General features: G+C 46.2%; 1 protein-coding gene and 1 pseudogene across 1 annotated transcript in view; both read right to left on the bottom strand.

Annotated features, from left to right (window-relative positions):
* Positions 1 to 27,857, bottom strand: part of LOC137345649 (dynein axonemal heavy chain 11-like) — a 622,812-nt gene that overhangs the window by 518,179 nt on the left and 76,776 nt on the right. The window contains exon 7 of the mRNA XM_068008891.1: positions 11,669 to 11,785. Coding sequence (XP_067864992.1) covers positions 11,669 to 11,785 — 117 coding nt within the window. The remainder of the gene's footprint in view (positions 1 to 11,668; positions 11,786 to 27,857) is intronic.
* Positions 23,084 to 23,192, bottom strand: LOC137352013 (U2 spliceosomal RNA; annotated as a pseudogene).

Below are 27,857 nucleotides of genomic sequence, written 5' to 3' on the forward strand. Positions count from 1 at the left end.
TTGCTAGGGGGTTAGAGTTTAAAAATAGGGAAGTCTTGTTACAACTGTTCAAGGTATTGGAGTACTGCGTACAGTTTGGGTCCCCGTATTTAAAGAAGGAAATACTAGCGTTGGAGGCAGTTCAGAAAAGGTTCACTAGGCTGATTCCTGGGATGAAGGGATTGTCTTATCAAGAACGGCTAAACAGGTTAGGCCTTTATTCATTGGAGTTTAGAAGAATGAGAGGTGATCTTATTGAAACAAATAAGATTTTAAGATAACTTGACAGGGTAGATGTTGAGAAGATGTTTCCACTGGTGGGGGAGTCTCGAACTGGGGGACATAATTACAGAATAAGGGGGGCACACATTTAAAACTGAGATGCGAGGAATTTCTTCTCTCAGAGAGTGGCGAATCTCTGGAATTCTCTACCTCAGAGAGTTGTGGAGGCTCGGTCACGAAATGTATTTATGGAGGAGGTGGATAGATTTTTGAAATCTCGGGGAGTCGAGGGTTAGGCAAAGCAGGCCCGAAAGAGAAGTTGAGGCCTGGCACAAATCAGCCATAAACTTATTGAGGCTTGAGGGGCTGAATGGCCTATTCCTGCTCCTATTTCTTATGTTTTTTTTTAGATTAGAGATACAGCACTGAAACAGGCCCTTCGGCCCACCGAGTCTGTGCCGAACATCAACCACCCATTTATACTAATCCTACACTAACCCCATATTCCTACCAAACATCCCCACCTGTCCCTATATTTCCCTACCATCTACCTATACTAGTGACAATTTATAATGGCCAATTTACCTATCAACCTGCAAGTCTTTTGGCTTGTGGGAGGAAACCGGAGCACCCGGAGAAAACCCACGCAGACACAGGGAGAACTTGCAAACTCCACACAGGCAGTACCCGGAATCGAACCCGGGTCCCTGGAGCTGTGAGGCTGCGGTGCTAACCACTGCGCCACTGTGCCACCCTATGTTCTTATGTTTCTTAATTAAAGAGGTAGATTTTAAGGAGCATCTTGAAGGAGGAAAAAGAGGAAGAGAGGTGGTTAGGTTTAGGGAGAGAATTGCAGAGCTTAACACCTTAGCAGCTGAAGGAACGGCCGCCAGTGATGCAACAATTAATATCGAGGATGCTCATGAGGTCAGAATTTGAGCAGCGCAGATATCTTGGAGGGCAGAAGGAGGATATAGAGATTATATAGTAACATTCACGTCACACAAGTGAAGGCGATGACCAACTCTGACTGGAAAGAATCTACCCATCTCCCCTTGACTTTCAATGGCATCACCATTGCTGAATCCCCCATCAACAGCCTGGGAGTGGCCATAAACTGGATCAGCCATATAAATACTGTGGCTACAAGAACAGGTCAGAGGCTGAGAATTCTGCAGCGAGTAACTCACCTCCTGATTCCCCAAAGCCTATCCACTAGCTACAAGGCATAAGTCAGGAATTTGATGGAATACTCTCCACTTGCCTGGATGATTGCAGCTCCAACACTCAAGACGCTCGACACCATCAAGGACAAAGCAGCCCGCTTGATTGGCACCCAATCCACCACATTAAACAAACAGTCACTTTCTCCACCGGTGCACAATGGCAGCAGTGTGTACCATCTACAAGATGCACTGCAGCAACTCACCAAGCCCCCTTCAACTGCACCTTCCAAACCCATGAGTTCTACCACCTAGCAGGACAAGGGCAGCAGACACATGGGAACACAACACCTGTAAGTTCCCCTCCAAACCATACACCATCCTGACTTGGAATTATATTGCCATTCCTTTACCTTCACTAGGTCAAAATCCTAGAATTCCCTCCCCAACAACACAGTAGGTGCACCACGTGGACCACAGTGGTTCAAGAAGGCGGCTCACTACCACTTTCTCAAAGGCAATTAGGGATGGACAACATATGTTGGCCAAGCCAGTAATGCCCACATCCCATGAACGAATTAAAAAATATATAGATAGGCAGAGGCAAGGCCATGGAGGGATTTTAAAACAAGGATAAGAATTTTAAAATCAAAGCACTGCTTAACCAGGAGCCAGTGTAGGGCAGCAAGCACAGGGGGGATGGGTGATCGGAACTTGGTGGGAATTAGCACACCGACAGCTGAGTTTTGGATGACCATGAGTTTACAGAAGGTAAATGTGGGAGACCAGCCAGGACTGGCTGGGAATAGTCAAGTCGAGAGGTAACAAAGGCATGGATGAGAGTTTCAACAGCTGATGAGCTGAGGCAGAGATGGAGCTGGGTGATGGTACAGAGGCGGGCTCAGTGCTGGCAAGAATGTGTGGTTGGAAGCTCACCTAAGGGTCAAATGTGACACCAAGTTTCCGAACAATCTGGTTCAGCCTCAGACAGTTGCCAGGGAGAGGAATTGTGTCTGTGGCTAGGGAATGGAGTTTGTGTCGGAGATCAAAGATAATGGCTTCGGTCTTTCCAATATTTAGTTGAATGAAATTTCTGCTCATCTAATACTGAATGTCAAACAAACAGTCTGACAATTTAGTAACATTGCAGGGGTTGAAAGAGGTGGTGCTGAAATAAAGCTGGATATTGCCAGCAGACATGTGAAAACTGACACTGTGTTTTCGGATGATGTCACCAAGGGGCAGCATGTAGATGAGAAATAGGAGGGGGTCAAGGATGGTCTCTTGGGGGACACCAGAGGCAACAGTGCAGCAGCAGGAAGAGAGGCCATTGCAGGTGATTCTCTGCTTATGATTAGGTAAATTAAAATGGAACTACATGAATGCAGTCCCACCAACGGTTGAGAGGCATTGGAAGAGGATCGTGGGTCAACCAAGTCAAAGGCTGCAGATGAAGGATAAAGAGAGATAGTTTATCTTTGTCAGAGTCACATAGGATGTCATTTGTGACTTTGTTGAGAACTGCTTCAGTACTGTGTCAGGGGCAGAAACCCGATTAGAGGGATTTTAAAATGGAGTTCTGTATAAGACAGACATGGATTTGGGAAGCGACAACAGGTTCAAGGACTTTGGAGTGGAAATTAGTTTGTTGATGGGTTTTTTTTGAGGGAAGGGCGATGATGGCAAATTTGAGAGACAGTGGGTCAGTAACTGAGGAGAAAAAAAGGTTAACAATATTAGCTAATATGAAAGCCAGGAAGGAAAGTTGGGTGGTCAGCAGTTTAGTGAGAATAGGATCGAGGAATCAGGAGCTGGGTCTCATGGATAAAATGAGTTCAGAGAGAGCATGAGGGTCGATAGGAGGGAAATTGAAGAAAATTATACATACATAACAAACATAAAATTAGATACTACCTTCCAAGAAGCCTATCTCTGGCAAGAAACCTCAAATTTTCTTGTTTTATATTGACATTCTAAATATTTCAGCAACCCTGCACATTTATTCTGTAGGGTTTGTTCAGATAAATATTTACCAGTGGAGCTGTTAACTCACATTACATTGTGATTTTGGGAAACGCATTAAAAGTGATCAACAACCATGCCAGAAATTAAGTATTATGCATGAGGTTTTTGTGGAATTTGTACTGCCCTTTAATCATGAAGTTACTGGAATGGAAACAAAAGTCATTGGAGAGTTTCTGTTATGCATGTGATGAGTATTCTTTTCAAAGATCAAACCACATATTGCAAAACATTTGCTAGAATGATACACCAATCAAGGAGAAGTCTCTGAGATGAAGGTGGCTCAAGGTGACTTGCACGGCAATGGAAAATCAGAACCAAGTCAACACACTGTGGCAGACTCTGAGTAAAGTCAGTCTGCAGCCCTCCACACTACTGATCAACCAGCCCAGCTCTATAATGTAACATGGAATGGTAGAAGTGTTAGTGGGAGCTGGAATTCTTCCTAGTTGCTTCCAGATAACCCTGCAAGCAACCTACTAGCTTGCAGGATAGTCCTAGCTGGACATGTAGTGGGAAACTAATCAAAGTTCTGTAATGATAAATTAATGGTTTTAACTGGTTTTACTTCAACTGTGTGCCTGCTCTCTGGACTTAAATAAATGAGTGTGCACTCCATGGCAAGTAAACAGAAACTCTACCTTTATGAATCTGTGTGAACTTCTCAGTAGAATGATTGAAGGACTTTTAAACATGGGGATGATTTTCAGGCATGTTGAATAAGCTCATAGATAAAAACCATTCACAGAATCACAGAACATTTCAGCACAGAAACACACCATTCAGCATATCAAGTCTTCCCTGCTGATTTTCTTCCTATGAGGCACCTCAACCACTCTCACTTACCCAATTGCTCCTCATAACCACTAATTTCCAAAGATACAAAAACAAATCCTTTTGCTCCACTACTCCATTTAAAATTATACCATTTAAGGTACACTTCCTTTCCCTATTCTCCTGTATACCATGTGATTTATTTTTAGGCACACCTAAACAAGCAAAGAGGACTTAGTTTACTATCTTAAACAAAAGACAGCATCTGCAGCAAAGCAGAACTCCCTCAGTACTGTAAAAGCAAACTACTGTGGATGCTGGAAATCTGAAACAAAAACCAGGAAGTGCTGGAAATACTCAGCAGGTCTGGCAGCATCTGTGGAGAGAAAAACAGAGTTAACGTTTCAGGTCTGTGACCTTTCATCAGACCAGTCGTATTTTATCTTCACTTCCCCTCTCAACTCATGGTATTTGGCCTGGTTTTTGCTTGAAGAATTCACCTGACATGCATCATACACTACCGTTTTTGCTTCATCATATAATCTATCTCCCTCATCACCCAAAGAGCCCTAGTTTTGGTTCCCTTTTCCCACTTTTTGGAATGTACCTAGCCTGTACCTGAAACATTTATTCCTCCCCCTCCTTTCCCTTCACTTAAACATTATCCCAATCAATATTTGGGTCCCCCAATTTCACCACTCTATAGTTCTTGTACATCTCTGTCATTTTCCTGCAGATTTGCTCCTCTCTCTCTCTCATACTCACTATTTAGAGCCTGATCATCCCCCTTTTTGCTTCTCAACTCTAACCAAATGGATTCTGTCCCTGCCCCCTCAAGGTCATCCGCTCTTCCCAACACTACAATGTCTTCCCTAATCAGTACTGCCACCCGACTTCCCTTTTCTCCTTCCCTATCTCTTCTGAACATTTTGTATCCATGAATATTAAGCCGCCAGTCCTCATCATTTTTAAGCCACGCGGGACACCGGGCACAAATGCGCAAGAGCTAGGGTTGGGGGGAAAGGACAGCGCAGGTACCAGCTCGCAGGCGCATGAGGTTTCACGCTAGGTCTGCTGCAGAGGACTCTAGATAAAGACTTCAATGGGCCAGGCTCCAGCCAAAGGCTGATGGATCTATACACCCAAATGCTTGGTGCACTCCCATTGTTTAATTTGAGGAAATTTCTGCTCATCCAATAATGGACTTGGGACATGCAGTCTGCAGCTTCCACCAAAGTTTGAGTGCTGCAGTGAAAGCTCAGACTGTTGTCATGCAATCTCAGATTGCTGCCATCATGGCTCTGGATACCAGTCTTCAAAGGGGCTTCTAGGGTATCACAGCAGTCCAGCAATCTCCTCTCCAACAGTTTATTAGGGTCGATGAGACATCGCGTCAGTAGAGTGGCAGTGGCTCCATGGAGTACCAATATGTTATCCTCTCAGGATGACAGCATTCGTGCACCACCCCTGCCTCTCCAACAGTAATCTTTCTGCTGCCTGTCAGCCAGCCAGCCCTGACTGCTATAGCCCATGTTGAGATGGTGCTGTATGAAGCTGGGCCTTCTAGCCCAGAGCTGCTCACGGTCACTCTCCAAGGCCATCTGCAGTCTTCTCAACTGAATGTCAGCAGCCTTCTTCCAGCCATGCGGGAGCACCTCATAGAAGCACTGGGAGAGGCAAAGGCACACTGAAGACAGGCACTAAGGGAAAGTAGTTTATGTTTGCATGTATTATATCATGCTTTAATTTATAAATTTGCTTTGCATTATGTATTTTGTGTTGCCTTTTATTTTTGCATTGTAAGAAAGAGATCCGGCGGAAGGTAAACATTTTTAAAACTCAAACAGTCCCGAACTCGCCTCTGATCTGCCCAGTTCAGGATTTAATTGAGGTGGATCAGTGAGCAGGCAACTTACCCAGTCCCAGTCACTGAAAGCTTTTAAGGCATCTACATACCTCTCCTCTTGCACCCCTGAGATAGGCCAATCCCCCAATTCCTGCACGATGGGCCGACACCAACCCGCAAGTGATCAACCAAACCCATGCCTCCGCCACTTTCCCGCACGACGTCACACTTACCTGACATCCACTCCCTAGCTGTTTCCCCACCTAATAGGCAGTCAGCCGGTTTGGAGGGCGAACAGTAGGATAGTAGTAATGTTACTAGACAAGTAATCAAGAGGCCTGAACTAATGCTGGTGCAATTTAAATTCAGGTAATTATTAAATTTGGAATTTAAAGCTCATCTCGGTAATGGTGACAATGAAACTAACGGATTATTGTAAAAACCCATCCAGTTACTAATGCCCTCCAGGGAAGGAAATCTGCCATCCTTACCCAGGCTGGCCTACATGTGACTGAGACACACAGCAATGTGGTTGACTTTTAACTGCCCTCTGAAATGGCTCAGCAAGACACTCAGATGTACCATACCGCTAGAGAAAAGTCAAAAAAAGAATAAAACCAGACGGACCACCCGACCTCAACCTAGGCAGCGGAAACGACAATGGCACACCCTGCCCAGTTGAGCCTGCAAAGTTCTCCTCACAAACATCTGGGGACTTGCGCCAGAATTTGGACAGCTGTCCCACAGACTAGTCAAGTAACAGCCTGACATAGTCATATTCACTAATTCATACCTTACAGCCAATGTCCCAGACTCCTCCATCACCATCCTTGGATATGTCCTGACCCACCAGCAGGACAGACCCCCCAGAGGTGGCGGCACAGTGGAAGACAGTCGAGAGGGAGTTGCCCTGGGAGTCCTCAACATTGACTCTGGGCCCCATGAAGGCTCATGGCATCAGGTCAAACATGGGCAAGGAAACCTTCTGCTGATTACCACCTACCGTCCTCCCTTAGCTGATGAATCCGTACTCCACCATGTTTAACACCACTTGGAAAAAGCACTGAAGGTGGCAAGGGCCTGGAATGTACTCTGAGTGGGGGACTTCAATGTCCATCACCAAGAATGGCTCGGTCGTAAAGCCTGGCTCAGGTATAAAATTAAAACACGATCCGGGCCCAATCCGACAACAGCCGACCCGGGCCGAGTCCTTTAATTTTTGTAAATGCCCAACCCGACCCCGAATGCTGGACGCAGAATACAGACCCGACCCGAACCCGACACACGTAGCTGGGTTTGGTTGGGTTTGGGTCAGGCAGCCAGGCTTTAGCTCATGGTCCCGCTCCCCATTACTGACCCCCTCCCTCCCGACTCTGAAACACATCGAGACCGGGAACAGACCCGACACAGCCCATGGTCCCCCACCCCATTACTGACCCGGTGGGTGTGAGACACTGACAGTGCCTGCAGCGCCTCTTCCATCTGGAGATGGGGAAGAAGCTCTGGCTGCTGCTCAGCCAGAGCCATGGAAAAGGATGTTGACAGGCGGGGCCTGGCCTGCAGAATGGGGCATGGCCTGTATCTGCATCTGGACCCATGGTGTGGGGAGGGGGTGTCAGTCTGAGGTAAAGCCTGGCTCGGGTATAAAATTAAAACCTGACCTGGGCCCAACCTGATAACAGCCAACCCGAACCTGTTCCCGGGCCCTTTAATTTTTTTAAATGGCCAAACCGACCTGAACCTGAAACACGTAGTTGGGTTCGGTCGGGTAGCCAGGTTTTACTCAGTTGCACCATTACTGACCAAGCTGGCTGTGTCCTGCAGGACATAGCTGCCAGACTGAGCTTGTGGCAGGTGGTGACAAAACCAAAAAGAGGTAAAAACCTGCTTTGACTTGGTGCTCACCAATCTACCTGTCCAAGATGCATCTGTCCATGAGAATATTGGTAGGAGTGACCACCGCACAGTCCTTGTGGAGACGAAGTCCCGACTTCACACTTAGGGTACTCTCCATCGTGTTTATTTAGAGATATAGCACTGAAACAGGCCCTTCGGCCCACCGTGTCTGTGCTGACCAACAACCACCCATTTATACTAACCCTACAGTAATCCCATATTCTCTATCACCTACCTACACTAGGGACAATTTACAACGGCCAATTTACCTATCACCTACAAGTCTTTGGCTGTGAGAGGAAACCGGAGTACCTGGCGAAAACCCATGCGGTCACAGGGAGAACTTGCAAACTCCACACAGGCAGTACCCAGAATCGAACCCGGGTCCCTGGAGCTGTGAGGCTGCAGTGCTAACTACTACCACCATGCTAAATAGTACAGATTCAGAACAGATCTAGCAGCTCAAAACTCGGCATCCATGAGGTGCTGCAGGCCATTAGCAGCAGCAGAATTGTATTCAACCACAATCCGTAACCTCATGGCCTGGCATTTACCTCACTCTACCATTAGCAGCAAGCCAGGGATCAACCCTGGTTCAATGAGGAGTGCAAGAGAGCATGCCAGGAGCAGCATAAGGCATACCTCAAAAATGAGGTGCCAATCTGGTAAAGCTACAATACATGACATGCATGCTAAACTGCAGAAGCAGCATGCAATAGGCAGAGCTAAATGATTCCACAACCAATGGATCAGATCTAAGTTCTGCAGTCCTACCACATCCAGTCGTGAATGGTGGTGGACAAATAAACAACTAACTGGAGGAGGTGGCTCCACAAATATCCCCATCCTCAATGATGGGGGAACCCAGCACATCAGTGCAAAAGACAAGGCTGAAGCATTTGCAACCATCTTCAGCCAGAAGTGCAGAGTGGATGATCCATCTCGGCTTCCTCCTGAGGTCCCCAGCATCACAGAAATTAGGTTACACCCAACTTGATTCACTCCACATAATATCAAGAAACAGCTGAACGCACTGGGTACAGCAAAGGCTATGGGCCCTGACAACATCCCAGCTGTAGTGAAGACTTGTGCTCCAGAACTAGCCACGCCCCTAGCCAAGCTGTTCTAGTATAGCTACAACACTGGCCTCTGCTCGACAATGTGGAAAATTGCCCAGCTATGGCCTATGCACAAAAAGCAGGACAAATCCAATCAGCCAATTACTGCCCCATCAGACTACACTCGATCATCAGCAAAGTGTCATCAAGAGTGCTATCAAGTGGCACTTAGAGAGCAATAACCTGCTCACCGATACGCTTTTGGGTTCCGCCAGGGCCACTCGGCTCCCGACCTCATTACAGCCTTGGTCCAAACATGGACAAAAGAGCTGAATTCCAGAGGTGAGGCGAGAGTAACTGCCCGTGACAGCAAGGCAGGATTTCACCGAGTGTGGCATCAAGGAGCCCAAGCAAAACTGAAGTCTGTGAGAATCAGGGAAACCTTTTTACTGGTTGGAGTCAGATCGCATAGAAAGGAAAATGATTCTGGTTGTTGGAGGCCAAACATCTAAGCCCCAGGACATCGATGCAGGAGCTTCTCAGGATAGTGTCCTAAAGCCAACCATCTTCAACTGCTTCATCAATGACCTTCCCTCCATTATAAGGTCAGAAGTGGGGATGTTCGCTGATGATTATACAGTGTTCACCATCATTCGAGACTCCTCATACACTGAAGCAGTTCATGTCCATATGCAGCAAGACCTGGACAACATTCAGGCTTGGGCTGAGTGGCAAGTACCATTTGCACCACACAAGTGCTAGGCAATGACCATCTCCAGCAAGAAAGAATCTACCCATCTCCCCTTGACAATCAATCAACAGCATTATCATCGCTGAATCCCCCACCCTCAACATCCTGGGGGTTACCATGGACCAGAAACTTAACTGGACCGGTCATATAAATGCTGTGGCTATAAGAGCAGATCGGAGGGTGGGAATTCTGAGGTGAATAACTCACCTCCTGACTCCCTCAAGTCTGACCACCATCTACAAAGCACATCAGGAGTGTGATGGAATACTCTCCACTTGCCTGGATGGGTGCAGCTTCAACAACACTCAAAATGCTCAATACCATTCAGGACAAAGCAGCCTGCTTGATCAGCACCCCATCCACCACCTTCAACGTTCACTCCCTCCACCACTGGCAGTATACACCATCTACAAGATGCGCTGCAGCGATTCACCGAACCTCCTTAGACAGCACCTTCCAAACACATGACCTCTACCACCTGGAAGGACAAGGGCAGCAGACGCATGGGAACACCATCACCTGCAAGTTCCTGTCCAAGTCACACACCATCCTGACTTGGAACTATATTGTCTTTCTTTCACTGTCGCTGGTTCAAAAACCTGGAATTCCCTTCCTAACAGCAATGTGGGTGTACCTGCATCAGATGGACTGCAGCAGTTCAAAAAGGCTGCTCACCACCACCTTCTCAAAGGCAATTAGGGATGGGCAACAAATGCTAGTCTTGCCAGCGATGGTCACATCCCATGGAAGAGTAAAAAAAAATGAAGTCACAAACTCTTTAGTGAAGTGCAGACACCTCAAGCATTGGTCATCTCTAAAGTTCAAGTTGCAAAATTGCTCCATAAACACCTTCTGCAGATAGGGCCTTTTGCTGAGAGCCCTTCTCCCCTTCTCCTCCACCCTTTCCTAGCAGCTTGTCAAGCTCTGTCTGACCTCCCGTTATTCTCCCAGTCTTGCTCGATTCCAAGTGGAAAACCTACTCGTGCACCCATGTCTGCAAGCAATTGGTTTTTCAGCATAAGCATGTGTAAGTCACCAAATAGTTGCTTCAATGCTAATCAGACCAGTGCTTTTAGACGATTGAAACTTTAGACAAATATGGAAAAGCACATGAAAACACAGAGGATTGCCAGAAGAAATAATCCAGCAACCAAGTTGTAAGAAATTCATGATCCCTTTTAAAAATGCTAGTGGTGGGGCGGGGGGGCGGGTTCTTCAGGCCATTTATTGTCATGTTCAGCTGTGCAAGGTTACAAGAGGACATAGGCTACTGCTTGGAGCTCAAATACACAGCACTGGCATCAAATCAATGTTACACACTGACCGATGTCATGATATGACTGCTCTGCTGCCGGTGACCATTAAGTGCATGTCTGCAAACCCCTTTACAAATGTGGCATCTGGCACATTTCCCAACGGAAGTGTGCACGCACATCACAGATGGCATTTTCGCACTTTAGGAGACCAAGTGGTGCCCAAAAAATGGATGCTGCAAAGCCCAATTTCTCCTGCAGTGAGTCTTTTTATTGGAACTTCTTGCAATAACTCTTTTGGATTTAATTTTCTCATGCACTATTTTTAGTGTACTATTAATGCAATAACATTAATTTCTTATCTACACTATTTACCACAGTTATTAATCCAATTACCAATGCTACTTCATCAAATTTCCAGAGTCATATCAAGCTGGTTCCTAACAAAGGAACACTGCCATAGTTAATAGTTTCATTAAAAATAATTGGACTTAATAGATATATGATTTTTTTTTGCCATCACTGTAAATGTATATCTACACAATTGGCCTTTCTGTATAGAAATATTCAAAATGTTTATTAAAAGCATGGAAAACTTATGCACCAGTGATACAGTACAAACATTTGACTTATAAAAATCATAAAAAATCAGTTTGTATCTATTTTCATTGTTTTCTACACGTCAACTTTAAACAAATCCATACCTTAAAAGCAGACTCCAAACCTGAGCAGTCTTTAAATGCTGCACACAGAACAGTCCCAAGTTGCCTATCAAAATCCATGATTTTTTCTTTAAACTCATTGTAGTCCTTCTCAAAATCCTGTCAGATAGAATGTATTATACTTCAGTCATAAAATACAATCAATCGGAGTGAAAGATCTACTTTACAAAACATACCAACATCAAAAGGGATGCAAGAACTATGCTGCTGGCAATTTTTGATCGTCTGCTGACAGTCAAATTGTAGCATCTGGCAACAAATATTGCCAAATGGCTGATAGCGTTATTTGTGATGAAGCATTGCACTTTAAAAAAATATTTTTGATGTGTCATTGTCAATTTTTAAAAATTATTTCTTCTGGAGCATAGTATTTTTTAAAGCTAAAACTGATCCATTCAAACAATTTGCTAATACCAAAAAACTGTTCTTTCAGTTCACTTAATAAGCCAATTTATTCTGTGACAGTTATAGTGGCTGTTGTTTTCATACCACAGCCTCAACTTTGATTTCGTTATCAGAGCTTTCTAAAGTTTTCTTGCTGCCCGATATGAGCCATAAAGGTAACAATTATGGATAACAAGAACATAAAAACCTAAGAAAAAGGAGCAAGAATAGATCATTTGGCCCCTCGAGCCTGCTCTACCATCCACTTTAAGTGGTCACTTTAAGTTCTCTGCTGCAACAAGCTGAAGTGTAGAATTAGCAGCAGGGCTTCTTCTTTGCGCTGGTCGAATCTCACAGCCTTTGACTGGACTGGTTTTCATTGGGTTTTTTTCTAGATCTCCCCTCACTCCCCAGAGGGCTACCTTTTGAGGTGAAACTCCATCACCTTTGATTTTCTGTTAGGTGATACATGGCCCTCTCGCCTGATGGACCAGGATATGGAAGCCATGGCTATCTGTTGATGTCTGAATGGGGACCATTCTGTTATAAAGGTGCTACTCTATACCTATTCATTTTGTTTTGGGCTGTGAGTCAGCTTGCCTCCAGATCACTTTGATAGCTCGTTCATGCAGAGAGGAATCATCAAAATGCAACGGTGTTTCTTTCAATTTCAATGGGTTCTCCCCAGAGCTATTCAGACATTAACGAGTTTCGTCTTTGCAGACAGCATTGTTAATTTCCAGTACAGGTCACATGACCACTACTCCATTTTTACTTTGGTACAAGGATCCATGTTCTTGTGGTTTAGTTTAACAGCTGACTTTTTACTTTTATAATTCTTCCAATTCATTGTTCATTTCATCATGGCTCCTTCCATGCATGACACTTTTAAAGTTCAAATATATAAAAAGTGCTCAGAGGGCACCTCAAGATGGAGGCGGCCTCTCTCTCCCTTACCTGCAATGGCAGGCTGCAGCTCCTTCTATGCTGGAACGCCTCCTATTGGCCCTTCAGCATTGAGAGCATGCCTGTCGTCCCTAATTAGACAGTGAGTGCACCCTCTGGCCGTTAATTGGCCAACGAAGGCAAAACACAGGTCGTATGACTGTTCCCAACACAGTGGGGGGTCAGGACCCAAATTTGACGCCAAAGTCGGGTTCCTGACCCAAAGCGCAAAATCCCACCCATCATGTCTTATGTAACTGACCACTAAAACCAATTGTTTATCTAACTCTTCCCCAAATGCTTATCCATTCAGACTTTATTCGCACTTGCCATTTTTTTGTCCAAACTGTACGAAGTCACACCTTTGTATCCTGAACTGCATCTACCATAATTTGTCCAATCGCTTTATCTACGTTTTTGCAGTTTTCTGATTTCTTCTTCACAATTCACCATAGTTTAGAAACTACTGTTAGCAGTATTACCAATGGCAATCAGGGGACATCCCTCTGCCTATTGTTTTTGTGAAAGTGTTGGTCCATTTAATGTCTCCATAACTTCCAGCATAAAAGAATGTCATGTAACTGCTATCACCAACAGTAATTTCCAGTCTTATAACTCCCAATATATTATCTGAAAACTTAGATATACTCCTCCCTGTTCCCAAATCCAGGTAATGTACGTGCAAAATGAAAAGCTAATGCCCCAGTAATGATCTCCGCAGACAGAGCTCACCATATGTCCATTTTATCCCAACTGTCTCCAAGCCACATCCAGTTAATTTCTTATCCATGCTACAGGATTACTTCTGGCTCCATGCGCCTTAACGTCCGTTAATTTTTTTGCACGTCACACATTAAATACCATCTGAAGATCCATGAAAATTATTCAAACACAACTCTCCACCTATCACCTCTTGTGACTCTGGCAAAGAAGTCTGTTGAATTATTAGGAATTCACCCTCCATTCACAAAATCTTGTCATTCTTCCAAGTGCTCGTCTACTTTGTCCCTGATAATTGATTCCATCAACTTTCCCATTACTGACAAAAAGGAACTACAGGCTAGTGAGTTCATCACTTCCTCCCTTTTTGAATGATGTTGTATCTTTCCTATTTTCCAATTCACTGGTATTATGCCTGAATTCTGTGAACTTTACAAGATTTTAACTATTTATTTTCTACATGAAAACTAGGCCTGAAGATTCAGCTAGCTTCAAATGCATTAGTTCCTCCATTACAATTTTCAGTTTATTCTGTTCACTACTGTCTAGTCTTCTCTGCAACTCTGGTATTGTATAATCCTTTTCTACTTTAAACAGCAAGACAAAATAGTCATTTAGCAGTTCTGCCATGTCCTCATCTTCCAATACTGTCATGCCTAAATATATTTTTTGTCGTCTAACTCTTTACCACTTTCTTTTTCTTGGTATTTATAAAAGGTCATTAGCCTTGATACAATCTACAGCATATTCCCTCTTTGAACTCATTGGGCAGTATTTTATGCTCTTCCTCATAGTGAGTTTGGAGGCGGGGTGGGCATTTAATCGGCCTGGATGGTGGCAGGTGAGGACCCCGCCACCACCCCTATTAAGTCCGTGGTGGGAAGGCCCGTGAACAACCTTCCCAACTTGCCGCCAATTAAGGATCTTAAGGGGCAAATAATTCCCAATTAAGGGCTGCTTCCTACCGCCGTTGGTATTAACCCAACAGCAGACAGGCTTGTTGCCATGTGGGAAGCATGGCATGCAAACCCGTACAGGGCTGCTGGTGGTCTCCCGCAGAGGGTGTCACTCGTTCAAAGGCACTGTGCCTGATCGAGGGACATAGCTTTGGGAACGGGGGGGCCCCGCTGAGAGCCACCCCCCACCCCGAGCCACCCCCCCCCCCCCCCACCTTTGCTGCCAACCTGCCTACACCCCCATCCCCCACGACCTGTGAAACTCCTCCCACTATCACTGACTTCTGGCCTGAATCACTCTGCACTCCTGGGCGTTGTTCCAGCAGCAGCCACCGCCTCTCCAGTGGCACTGCCAAGCAAAAGAGCTGCTAGCCTCTGGTTAGCCGACAGCTCTTGGCGGGCAGGACATCCTGCCCCAGGGGTCCTAATCCCAGGAAAGGCCTGTCGGTGATCTCTCAAGTGCTTGACTGGCATGTAATTCCGGCAGGCTTTCCCCAAAGGAGGCAAAGTGGGTCTCTTGCCAGCTCTCCAGCCGTCGGCTGAGACTCCCATCACCTCCATAAAATTCGCCCCGTGATTTTCTTGGTCTCCTTTTGTTGCTTTCTATAACAGTGTTAAACAATGCATTAGCCACTAGGCCTTATTTGGCTATTTGGGAATCCATATATACTAATTGCATTTCTGATTACATATAAAGAAAGTAATAGATTCCATGGTTGGGTATGTGATCTCAGTACACATTCACAATGCCTGTGTATATGCACTTTCTGTGCATGTGCTGGTAAAATGATAAAACAAAAAGTGCGTGAGTGTTTTTTTTGAATGTGAGTGCTTTATTCCCTTTCTTAATGAACTGTGGTAGATGTGAAACAAATACACACATATACATTTAACCATATTGTGTGAGTGCATGTAAGATTTTTTCTTACTAAAATTAGTACATATGGCTAAAGCGGTGTCACTCTAGCCACACCTGTGGCTAATCAGCATTTTCTGTTGGGCATCACTACTCTATAACACTCATTCCTCATTCTAGCCACTTTTCTTTAATCTTACAAAAGTCTTTTGTTTATTTGCTGATTATTGACCCTAGTTCCTTTCAGATGCCATAATCGTATCACTACATTTCTCCTGCTCTATTGAGGGCAATTCCTTCCCGACACCCCAACCTAGCATAACAGGGGAGAGGGTACACAGGCCAGGGGTTACCTTGTTCACAGCCTGGCAGAAAATGAGAAAAGCAGGATAACTGATGGATGTGGGGCTCACCTGGGATTCCCGTACTGGATGCCTGAAGTTTAAAACATTTTGCAATTATTTTTGGCCTTCTTATTTACGCAAACTCTTATTTTTTATTCAAATGCCCTTGATCACAGTAAGTGGAATAAGGAACAGTGGAATGGTTATGGAGGAATGTCTAGTTGGGGAGAGCGATGTTGGCAACATATCTTGTGCATATTAACTGTCTCAGTCACCATTTAATTTGCACTGTGCGTACATGCATGTTGTGAAGTGATGTTGTGAAGTGAGTTGTATTTCCAGCATTATTTTAGGATCTCCATGGGAGGTCATTAAAACGTTCCCAGCAATGTAATAAAAACAAGAAATGCTGTAAATATTCAGCAGGTCTGGCAGCATCTGTGCAGCAAGGAGAGTTAACGTTTCAGGTCAGAGAAGGGCATCTGACCTAAAACGTTAACTCTGCTTCTCTCTGCACAGATGCTGCCAGACCTGCTGAGTATTTCCAGCATTTCTTGTTTTTATTTCAGATTTCCAGCATCTACAGTATTTTGCTTTCATCCCAGCAATGTAATGCTAGTTCTGACAGCAATGATGACATGTACTACGTCCCTTCATACTGGCTGCAGCTCCTTTTCAGGGGCCTCTAGTATCTTCTTGCCTTTATCTCTGCCTACATTACCTCTTTGGATAATCTTTAAGGCTTTAATTGTTGCAGATAACCCTGATGCTGCTCCTCTTTCTGCCAGTTGAATCCTCATCTTGTGCTCCTTCTCCGTCTCTTTCCAAGATAATTTTTGGTGCTTTTGGGCCAGCAAGCTACACAGCAATCTTTTAAGAGCTACAATTAAACTGTATTTGCCTCCCTCTCAAATACAGAGCACTGGTAAGGAGCAGGATTCCTTCTTTAAACATTGCCACCATATAAACTTAGCTTGATTACATAGTTGGGCAGAAGTCACAGCCCATATGGTTCCAATGAGCCCTGGAAAATCCAGACCCATGTCTGCGATGCCACCTACATCTCTGGCAGGCCATTCCTTGGTCAAGCCCAGTGGCAGGACAGCAGTGAATCCTTTCTCCATTATGCTGTAGATGCAGTACCGTACGTCAAAATCAGTTTGTTTCCATGAACTCAACAGATGCTGGCTCAGTTCTAACACCCAAATTATATGGCTGATAAGAATACCTCACAGATGTAGAGATGTATTTCGTTGAGTTCCCGATGTCGGAGACCGTGGCAGGGGTGGGGCGGATTATTGCAGCAGCAGTGGCCCACCGTGGAGCCTGACACTGGGATTCTCAGGCCTGATCTTCCTGGCGGCGGCGGCGGTGGCAAGGCTCTGTGGCGCACCCCCCACCCCCGCCGCTCGCTGACAGGACCCAACTTTAAATATTAAGATTTACTTTTGCACACAATAAAATCTAATTTCCCGCAATCTTACCATCGGATCTGGATCTTCAGTGCGACGGGCGGCACTCACGCATCTTCACTTTCCCATCCAGGGAAAGCTGCCACCACCAAGGTGGGGAAGGTGGGGAAGGCCAAACATTTATTTTTTATTGTAGTTGGGGCGAAGGGGGCAGCTCTGCATTCTCTGAGCAGGGCTGGCAGCCCTTCAAAAATGGCGCCAACGCCTGTGCAGAGACAGCTGATGCCGTTCATGGCATCACCAAGGCCACCCCACCACGTGATTGTGGGGGCTGGAGGGGTGGGGGGTGCCCTGCATATTTAAATGAGCAGCCGCACTCAAGATTGCGGCGGCATGGCAGCGCACAGCCCGAAAATAAAATACAGCCCGTAATGTGGAAGCTGACCAATATTAGTAGTTTTCACCGTAATTTGCAGTTATAGTGACATTAATAAGGTTGATCACAGTTTCACCAGCGTTACATACTTTATTACACACAGAATGCTTCTCCCGCTGTCAATATTTTTTTTTTATTTATTTCCAAAATATACTTTATTCATAAAAATCTGTAAAAATTACATTGCCAAACAGTTTCAAAACAGCACCAAAAAATACAAACATTGCAAGGGAGATCAGTTTCCTTCAATACTGTCATGAGTTTCTTCCCAACCCTTCCGTTTCACAATTGTCATGTCAATTACAGTTTTACATTTACAGCAATTCAGAATATTAACGATACAGTTCGAGGGGTTTCCCATGGATCCAGCCCCTCAGTCCAGCTTGGTGGGGGAACCTTACACTGTGGTCTTTCCCCATTGAGCCTTTGCTGCGGCTGCCCCAAGCTTTAGTGCGTCCCTCAGCACGTAGTCCTGGACCTTGGAATGTGCCAGTCTGCAACATTCGGTGGTGGACAACTCTTTGCGCTGGAAGACCAGCAAGTTTCGGGCAGACCAAAGGGCGTCTTTCACCGAATTGATGGTCCTCCAGCAGCAGTTGATGTTTGCCTCGGTGTGCGTCCCTGGGAACAGCCCGTAGAGCACAGACTCCTGTGTTACAGAGCTGCTTGGGATGAACCTTGACAAAAACCACTGCATCTCTTTCCACACCTGCTTTGCAAAGGCACATTCCAGGAGGAGGTGGGCGACCGTCTCTTCCCCACCACAGCCAACGCGGGGGCACTGTGCGGAGGGGGCGAGACTTCGGGTGTGCATGAAGGACCTGACGGGGAGGGCCCTTCTCACCACCAGCCAAGCTACGTCTTGGTGCTTGTTTGAAAGTTCTGGTGATGAGGCATTCTGCCAAATGACTTTGACGGTCTGCTCGGGGAACCATCCGACAGGATCCACCGTTTCCTTTCCCCGTAGGGCCTTGAGGACATTCCATGCAGACCACTGCCTGATGGACCGGTGGTCAAAGGTGTTTTCCCGCAGAAACTGCTCCACGAAGGATAGGTGGTACGGCACGGCCCAACTGCATGGAGCGTTCCACGGCAATGTGACCAGGCCCATCCTTCGCAACACCAGGGACAGATAGAACCTCAGCACGTAGTGACACTTGGAGTTTGCGTACTGGGGATCTACACACAGCTTGATGCAGCTGCACACGAAGGTGGTCATCAGGATGAGGGCCACGTTGGGTACATTTTTCCCGCCCTTGTCCAGAGATTTGAACATCGTGTCCCTCCGGACCCGGTCCATTTTAGATCCCCAGACGAAGCGGAAAATGGCTCGGGTGACTGCCACGGCGCAGGAGTGGGGTATGGGCCAGACCTGCGCCACGTAGAGCAACAACGTGAGCGCCTCGCACCTGATGACCAGGTTCTTACCCACAATGGAGAGAGATCGCTGCCCCCACATGCCCAACTTTTGTCGTACCTTGGCTACTCGCTCCTCCCATGTTTTGGTGCACGCCCCGGCCCTTCCGAACCATATCCCCAGCACCTTCAGGTAATCTGACCTGACGGTGAAGGGGACAAAGGATCGGTCAGCCCAGTTGCCAAAGAACATGGCCTCGCTCTTGCCGTGGTTAACTTTGGCTCTCGAGGCCAGTTCGAACTGGTCGCAGATGCTCATCAGTCTGCGCACGGACAGCGGATCCGAGCAGAAAACGGCGACGTCATCCATGTACAGGGAGGTTTTGACCTGAGTGCCTCCGCTGCCTGGGATTGTCACCCCTCTTATGCTCGCATCCTTCCTAATCGACTCAGCAAAGGGTTCAATACAGCAAACAAACAAGACTGGGGACAGAGGACAGCCCTGTCTGACTCCAGATTTGATCGGGAAACTTTCAGAATCCCACCCGTTGATTGAGACTGCGCTACTGATGTTTGTGTAGAGCAGTTGGATCCAATTGCAGATTCCCTCCCCAAACCCCATTTTGGAAAGCACGTCCATCATGTAGGTGTGCGATATCCTGTCAAAAGCCTTCTCCTGGTCCAGGCTGATGAGGCAGGTGTCCACCCTCCTGTCCCGTACGTAGGCGATCGTATCCCTGAGTAGCGCGAGACTATCAGAGATCTTCCTGCCGGGTACAGTACAGGTCTGATCGGGGTGAATCACCAACTCCAGAGCAGACTTGACTCGACTGGCTATGACTTTGGACAGAATCTTGTAATCAACATTAAGCAGTGAGATGGGCCGCCAATTTCTGATTTCTGCCCTCTCCCCCTTCTGCTTGTAAATGAGGGTGATGATGCCTTTTCTCATGGATTCTGACATGCTGCCGGCCAGGAGCATACTCTCGTATACTTCCAGCAGGTCCGGGCCGACCCAGTCCCACAGGGCCGAGTACAACTCGACCGGTAAGCCGTCGCTCCCGGGAGTTTTACTCGTCTCGAAAGACTCGACGGCCTTTGTCAGCTCGTCCAGAGTTAGCGGCTTGTCCAGTCTCTCCCTCCTGCTGTCATCTAAGACCTCTGTGATAGATGACAGGAAGGACTGGGAGGCTCTGCTGTCTGTGGGCTTCGCGTCATACAGCCCAGCATAAAAGGATTTGCTGATCCTTAGTATGTCGGACTGCGAAGACGTTACCGAGCCATCTTCTTCCTTCAGGCTGCTGATAACAGAGCTCTCTCTGTGTACCTTTTGGAAGAAGTAACACGAGCACGTCTCATCCTGCTCGATGGAGCGGACTCTGGACCGGAAGATGATCTTGGAGGCCTCCTTGGCAAAGAGCGAGGCCTGCTGGCTCTTCACCTCTTGGAGGTCCTCCTTGACCTTGACCCCCATTGACTGCAACCGGAGAAGATTTTGCATAATTTTCTGGAGTCGGGACAGTTCCCTCTGTCTCTCTCTCGCCTTCTGAACACCTTTGTGGATGAAGAACCTCTTGATGTTCTCCTTAATCGCTTCCCACCAGTGAACTGGAGACTCAAAGAGGGGTTTCACGGTCCTCCAACCATTGTAATCCCTTTTGAGTTCCTCAACGTTCTCTGGGGTCAGCAGTGTCGCATTGAGCTTCCACGTCCCTCTGCCAACCCGCTGGTCGTCCTGTAAGTGACAGTCGGCCAGTAAGAGGCAGTGGTCGGAGAAGAACACCGGCTTGACGTCGGCGGATCCGACCGTGACAGCACGGGACACAAAGAGGAAGTCAATCCTGGAACGGGCAGACCTGTCCGATCTTGACCATGTGTATCTACACCGCTCCGTCTGCAGGTTTGCTGAAGACGTCGTGCAGTTTGGCATCCTTAACTGTTTCTATTAGGAATCTGGACGTAGCGTCCAGTTTGCTGTCGTCACTGCCGGATCGTCCAGCCGCATCGATGATGCAGTTGAAGTCACCGCCTAGGATGACCGGCCTGGACGTCGCCAGCAGCAGTGGGAGCTGCTGGAAGACGGTCAGCCGCTCGCTGCGTTGTACTGGGGCGTACACGTTGATCAACCGGAGCGGAGCGTTGTTGTACATCACGTCTGCTACGAGGAGGCGGCCGCCCACCACCTCCTTAACTTCGGAGATGGTGAAGTTACCTCCCCGCAGCAGAATACCCAGGCCGGAGGAACGGCAGTCATTACCCCCCGACCAGATCGATGGCCCGTGGGACCACCATCGCGACCACTGCCTGTAGGTGCTGAGGTGTGGTATTCCACACTCCTGCAGAAACAGTAGGTCAGCTTTGACCTTGGCAAGGTAATCCAAGGTTGAAACACATCGCGTAGTAGATTTAATGCTACGCACATTAATGGAAGCAATTCTTACACCCATTTTTTACTAAAAATTAGTTGTTGCTTCCCATACCGTTTGTCCTCGCTAGTCCCAGTCCTTCGGGATGTTCCTGCATACCCATCGTGTGCGCAAGCAGTTTCACGTTGGTTGGGCTCAGAAACCCCTCCTGATTTTTCATGCAGGGTTTGTTCCGCTCGGGTGACATCGGGGGGGTCTTGTAGGCAGAGAGGATTGGGTTGTCCTCAGCTGCTTCCATCTGTTCCTCCTCGAAAACATCACAGCTCCCGGTCTCCCGGAGCCCAGGTGCGCCAGACGTGTCTTTGCTCCCGGTGTCCCAGAGCTGAGATGCGTTGGCCACGTCGTTACGTGTGGGGCATTGGGGTTGGGGCACGCCGGGCCCATCACAGCTTCCAGTGCCCGGGGGCTGGGATGCTTTATCATCCATCTCGGAGTTCTGCCGCCTCTTTTGAAGGGGCTGTCGTTCCAGCATTTCCCCGTCCAGTGAAGAGGAGTTGTTGCAGTCTGATTCAGAAGAGAGCCTCCTCTTGCCACTGGTTTGGGTGGTGGCTTTGGGATGTTTTTTCTTTGTGGTTTTCCTCGGGACCACTTGCCACTGACCTGTTTGTCCATCTGCTGCCTCCTCCTCCATTGATTCTGTCTGTGGAGGAGGGGTTTCCGGGCGCTGGGTAGGTGCTGGGTCGTTGGTTTCAGCTGCCTCCCCTTCCTTCTCAGGTTGAAGTTCCTCACTGCGGAGAAGGTTGCTGGTCTCCTTTCGAACAGCGGACGCCTTCGTCGAACCTTCTCCCGGCCTTTCCTTGGACCTTGCCGCCTGAGCATAGCTGAGGCAACGTTTGGGGCAGGTCTTGTAGAGATGGCCTGCCGCACCGCACAAGTTGCAACACTTAGTCTGCTTACAGTCCTTGGTCAGATGGCCTTCCTCCTTGCAGTTCTTGCAAACAACCGTGCTGCAGTTGGCTGCCATGTGACCAGATTTGCCACAGGTGCGGCAAACTCTGGGCTGCCCAGCGTAGACCAAGGAGCCTCGACTTCCCCCGATAGCGAAGTTGGAGGGAGGGTGGATGATGGCTCCACTGGGATCTACCTTCAAGGTCACCTTGACCTGCCGCTTGCTGGTCCAAATCCCAAAGGGGTCCTTGACATCAGTGCTGCTGCCGGCCACCTCGACGTACCTGGTGAGAAAGGTGAGTACATCCACCACCGGAACATGGGGGTTGTAGAGGTGAATCGTCACTACCCGGTCCCGTTGTGACAGAAGCGTGAAGAGCGGCTCCGCTGTGAGGATCGACAGTGGCGCCCGGTCCCCTTTCTCCTTGAACGCCTTCAGGAACTTGATGCATCCCGCCACGTTCCGGAACGTCACGTCGAAGTATCCACTGCTGGGGAAATCCTGCAGGCAGAAGACGTCCGTCGCTTGAAATCCACAACAATCGAAGAGAATTTTCTTGATGAAGAAGGTGCGATCGACCGGTGCATCTCCTTCCTTGTCCTTCACGACCACCCGAACGGTGTTGCGCACTCCCTGGCCCGAAGCTCGAAAATTGGTTATAGCCATTTTACTCAAAGCTTCCCCAGGATCAAAAGGCCATGATCATGGTCTCTTCTCAACCAAATAAGCACTGATAAGAACAGATACTACACTTGATCTTAGCCAAAAGGCCGAGAAGCGATCAACAATATGGGCTAGTTCAGTTAGCAATTAGGAAATATGAACTAGTTGCAGTCCTAATTTTTTGTCAACAGCAATTTCTAAGCTAACACCTTATTAATGTGCTGTTTCTGATCACATTTGAATTAGTTCATCTTTGGTCACATTGGAACTGATTTTGGTTTCGTGTTTTGCATCAAACAACATTAAAATGCTCAAAACAGGTATAACAGAAAACAATCCAGTCGAGAATATACCATAACCTCTCATTAGGTCATTAATCTAAATACAGATTAACAATAATGATCACTTGATCCAGTAAAACAAATAGATCCTTTAGTGCAATGATCAGGCACAATTCAGCCTTCAAAAAAGGTGTCTTAGGCATTTGGTGAAGAAATGTCTATAAATCAAATTTGTCTTGCGAAAGTTAATTATATAATCTTGATTTCAAGAACTCCAGAAAATCATCTCAATGAAGCTCCTAAGCATCAAGTATGGGTAAGTCAAAATACCAAACTTAAAACATACAGCACTGAAATTGTACCACTACATCCTCAAAATACAGAAGTGATTCCACAAGCCAGTGCTCCCAGTGGGGAATAGCAATTCAAGGATAAGCCCAAATGTTTCTACATACCCAATCTAAAAGAATAATTAGTGCACAAAAACACATTAAATGCAATCAACCCAACCTCATTATAATTGGAATATCATATTTGGGATGAGAAAATAACTTCCTAATCATAGCTCACCTACTGTATCAAATTCTATGACTCCATCATCCTAGGCCACAGAGGTTTTCATTGAAAAATTATGAAAATAGCAGAACATGATTCTTGAAACATTGTAAAAATGGTGAAATCACATGCAATAAAAAGGGAAATTGACATTCTTGGAATGAATATCCACAGATCCCTGAAGGTAGCAGGACAGGTCAATAAGGTGGTTAAGAAGGCATATGGAATCCTTTATTAGCTGAGGTATAGAATATAAGAGCAGGGAGGTTATACTAGAACTGTATAAATCAGTGGTTAGGCCAACTTGATAACTGTGTGCAGTTCTGGTCACCTCATTACAGAAAGGATGTAATTTCACAGAGTACAGGGGAGATTTACAAGGGTGTTGCCGGGACTGGAAAAATGCAGCTATGAGGAAAGACTGCATAGGCTGGGGTTGTTCTCCTTGGAACAGAGAAGGCTGAGGGGAGATCTGATTGAAATGTACAAAATTTTGAGGGGCCTGGACAGAGTGGAGGTGAAGGGCCTATTTGCCCTAGCAGAGAGTTCAGTGACTAGGGGACATTGATTTAAAGTGATTGGTAGAAAGATTAGAGGGGAAATAAGGAAAAGATTTTCCACCCAGAGGATGATGGGGTTCTGGAACTCTGTCTGAAAGAGTAGTTGAGGCAGAAACCCTCAACTCATTCAAAAGGAGTCTGGATATGCACCTCAAGTGCCGTAATCTGCAGGGCTATGGACCAAATACTAGAAGGTGAGATTAGAATGGGTGGAACGTTTTTTGGCTGGCATAATTTTCCTATCTAATAGTGTTATTAGGAAGTAAGTTCTCTCATGGTTTCTCCTGCTATAAGCAAGGTTTCCACTGAACTTCCACTGATGAAGTGGAAGCAGCTTTGAGGAAATTTGATCCATGGTCTTTAATAAGAGGAAACATCTGGGCAATATATGCTGATACTCATTTAAACATTAAGTTGAAGTAATAGTTTCATCAAGGATAGGCAGGACCACAGTTTTATAGCGACCTTGTCAAATTTCATTTTTATTACGTGGGATTCTGATATTTTCTTTTTATCAGTGTTTGAAGATCATATTCCAGGATTCCATGCATTTCAAACTGAGCACAATTGTTTATGTTGCCTCATTAACTATTTATGTTTTTATGCTATGGAGTTATTGGGTTTTCATTAGAACTATTTATGTTTTTATGTTATGAAGTTAGAGGGTTTTCACTAGTATTTTGAAGGTTATATTCTGCAATTCCATTCAATGTTCCATGAAAACTGCAAATTAGTGGTTTTGGTCAGAATAGGTATCCATCAGCCACTCCTAATAAAAGAAAGGAAATTGTAGCATCTAACTCAACTATATGACTGTACAGATTTTTTTTTTTTTAAATTTGTCCTTGGGATCTGAGTAACACCAGTGAAACAGCATGGATTGCCTTCAGGTCCCCTGAGGGTCTTCAGAGTCAACCACATAGTGGGGGACCAGAGTCACCTGTAGGCCAGATGGGAAAGATAGGTAGGTTCACTGCTCTGAAGAACATTATTGGACCAGTTGTGTTTTAACAACAATCCAGCAGCTTTCATGATCACTGAGGTAGAAATATGGTAAAGTAATTTGAAGTTTAAAGAATCTTGTTGATGCAGGTAGCAACAGTTCAAAATGAGATGAAAGGGCAGGGGACTTTTTTTCCACCTTCATCACCTGGGCAGTAATGTGGCAAAGATCAATATGCCTATTGTAGAACTTTCCAAATTTACATACACTTAATTTCAATGGGATGAAAATTGTTAGGTTCTATGATCTTTGAGCTGTGAGCACAAAGCTGGATGTGGCTTGCTGAACAGAATGACAACACAAATTTGGTGAAAGTGGGAGTGCAAAGTAATTTAACCAAGGGGAATCAGAAAATAAGTAAATATATATAAAAAGCAATTAATTAGATCTAAGGGGATAAAAATTAAAACTAAGTTCAGGATACCAACATTATAGGAATCTGAATTGTATTAAATAACACAAATAATTGAATAATAAAGAGGAGTGTGTTGATACTAAACTAAAAAATATTTATATAGATAGGTAAAATGATGGGACAGCTGAGACCAGCAATTCCTATACCATGTGGGAACTCCAGAAAGCTTCATATGTCCTGGATAACAAATGTGCAAAAAGTGTCTCCAGTTGCTTGAACTCATGCGGAGAGATTCTAAGCTTAAGGAGCAGCTGGAGTCACGGCAGGGCATACAGGAGAATGCAAATTTCCTGGAGCGCATGTTCCAGGAAATGGTAACGCTGCAGCTGGAGAGAATTCAAGAGCGTAGTAAGTTGGTGGCCATCCAACAGCAAAGGAAGAGGCAGGCAGTGCAGGAATCCTGTTGTAACACTCAAAAATTCTCTTCCAGTGCTGAATATTGGTGAGGGCGATGACAAGCTGGGGGACTGCAGTCTACAGCATATCCACAACTGCAGTCTAGAGCATGTCCACAGCACTGTGGGGCAAATGCCTGCACTTGATGGGCACAACTAAGTGTAGAAATGCAGTTGTCGTTGAAAATTCACTAATCGAGGGCTAGACAGGCGTTTCTATAATGCACTAGTGCCAGGATAAAGGACCTCACTAAATGAGTGCGAAACATTTTTGTGGGAGGAAGGGGAACAGCTAGAAGTCGTGTCTAAGCTGGACTGGGAGAGACAAACAGCTTTAGAATAAAGACTAGCTCAGAGACAGCAGGGATCAGACAGCAGGGCGGGGTGGGGCGCGGTTAGGGGGCAAGGAAGGCAAGGCAGTCTAAGATGAGTTTAGAGTGCATGCGTGGAAATGCCCAGAGTATGGTAAATATGACTGGTGAACTACAGGCAGTAGGATTATGATACAGTGGCAATAATGGAGCCCTGGCTCAAACAAGGGGAGGAATGGGCACTTAACGGGCTGAAATTTACCAGCCCCTTGCGCCACAGGTCGCAGCGGGGTCTGGTAAAATTCTGTGGGGAGAGGCCCACCTCGACCCCCGGGTCGAGAAGGGCCCACCACATATTACTGGCAGCGGGGAGACCTCAGTGCGGCTCCCCCGCCACATGGTGGCGGGCCCTGCATCTAAATATGTAAATTAACAATAATGGTATATAAGTAAACTTACCTGCGGGCGGTGGCCACCCCATGCCGATTTTACAGTCACCGTTTGAATAACGTTTTCAGGGCGGGAGGGGTGGGAAAAACAATTTTTATTGGTTCTGTGAATGGTGGGAAGGGGTTGAAGGGCAAATGATAGAAAGTTGGGGGGGAAACGTTCGGGTAGGGAATAAAGTGATTTTTGTCAACGAGGGCCAATTAAAAGACCATTGGGGGGTTGGGAAAGGGCCTCCATAACATAATTGTTTATTTAATAAAAATTGGAACTACTGCACCATTATAAATTTATATCTATGTTAAGGGTTTAAAGCCCTTTATAAATGAAACCTGCGCAGTGGCACTGGACGGCGTTGCTGGGGACGCGGTGGCCACCTCCTCTACGTCATTACCATGAGCCCCTGCAAGTAATATCGCGGGGCTCGTCGGCAGTACTTCCGTGTAGGAAGGCTACCGAGTTCAAAGCAGCAGCGCGCGAATAAAATTCAGCCCAATATAGTTGGCTACAATGTGTTCAGATAGGATAGGGAAGGAAAACGGTGGGGGTAGCAGTGTTGATCAAAGATACTTGTACAGCACTAGTATAGGTTTGATGTACCTGAGGGTTCAAAGACAGAACTTATTTGGTTAGAATTAAGGAACAATGGAGGAGGTATTACACTGCTATGTATATACTGTAGGGCACCAAATAGTGGGACAGAGATACAGGTGCAAATTTGCAGGCAAATTGCAGGAAGATACTTGATCTTTAGAGTAGTGATAATGGAAGCATTCAATTATCCTAATGTAGACTGGAAAAGTAACAGTGCAAAGGT

This window comes from Heterodontus francisci, chromosome 2 (genome assembly GCF_036365525.1).
Source record: "Heterodontus francisci isolate sHetFra1 chromosome 2, sHetFra1.hap1, whole genome shotgun sequence".
NCBI lineage: Eukaryota > Metazoa > Chordata > Chondrichthyes > Heterodontiformes > Heterodontidae > Heterodontus > Heterodontus francisci.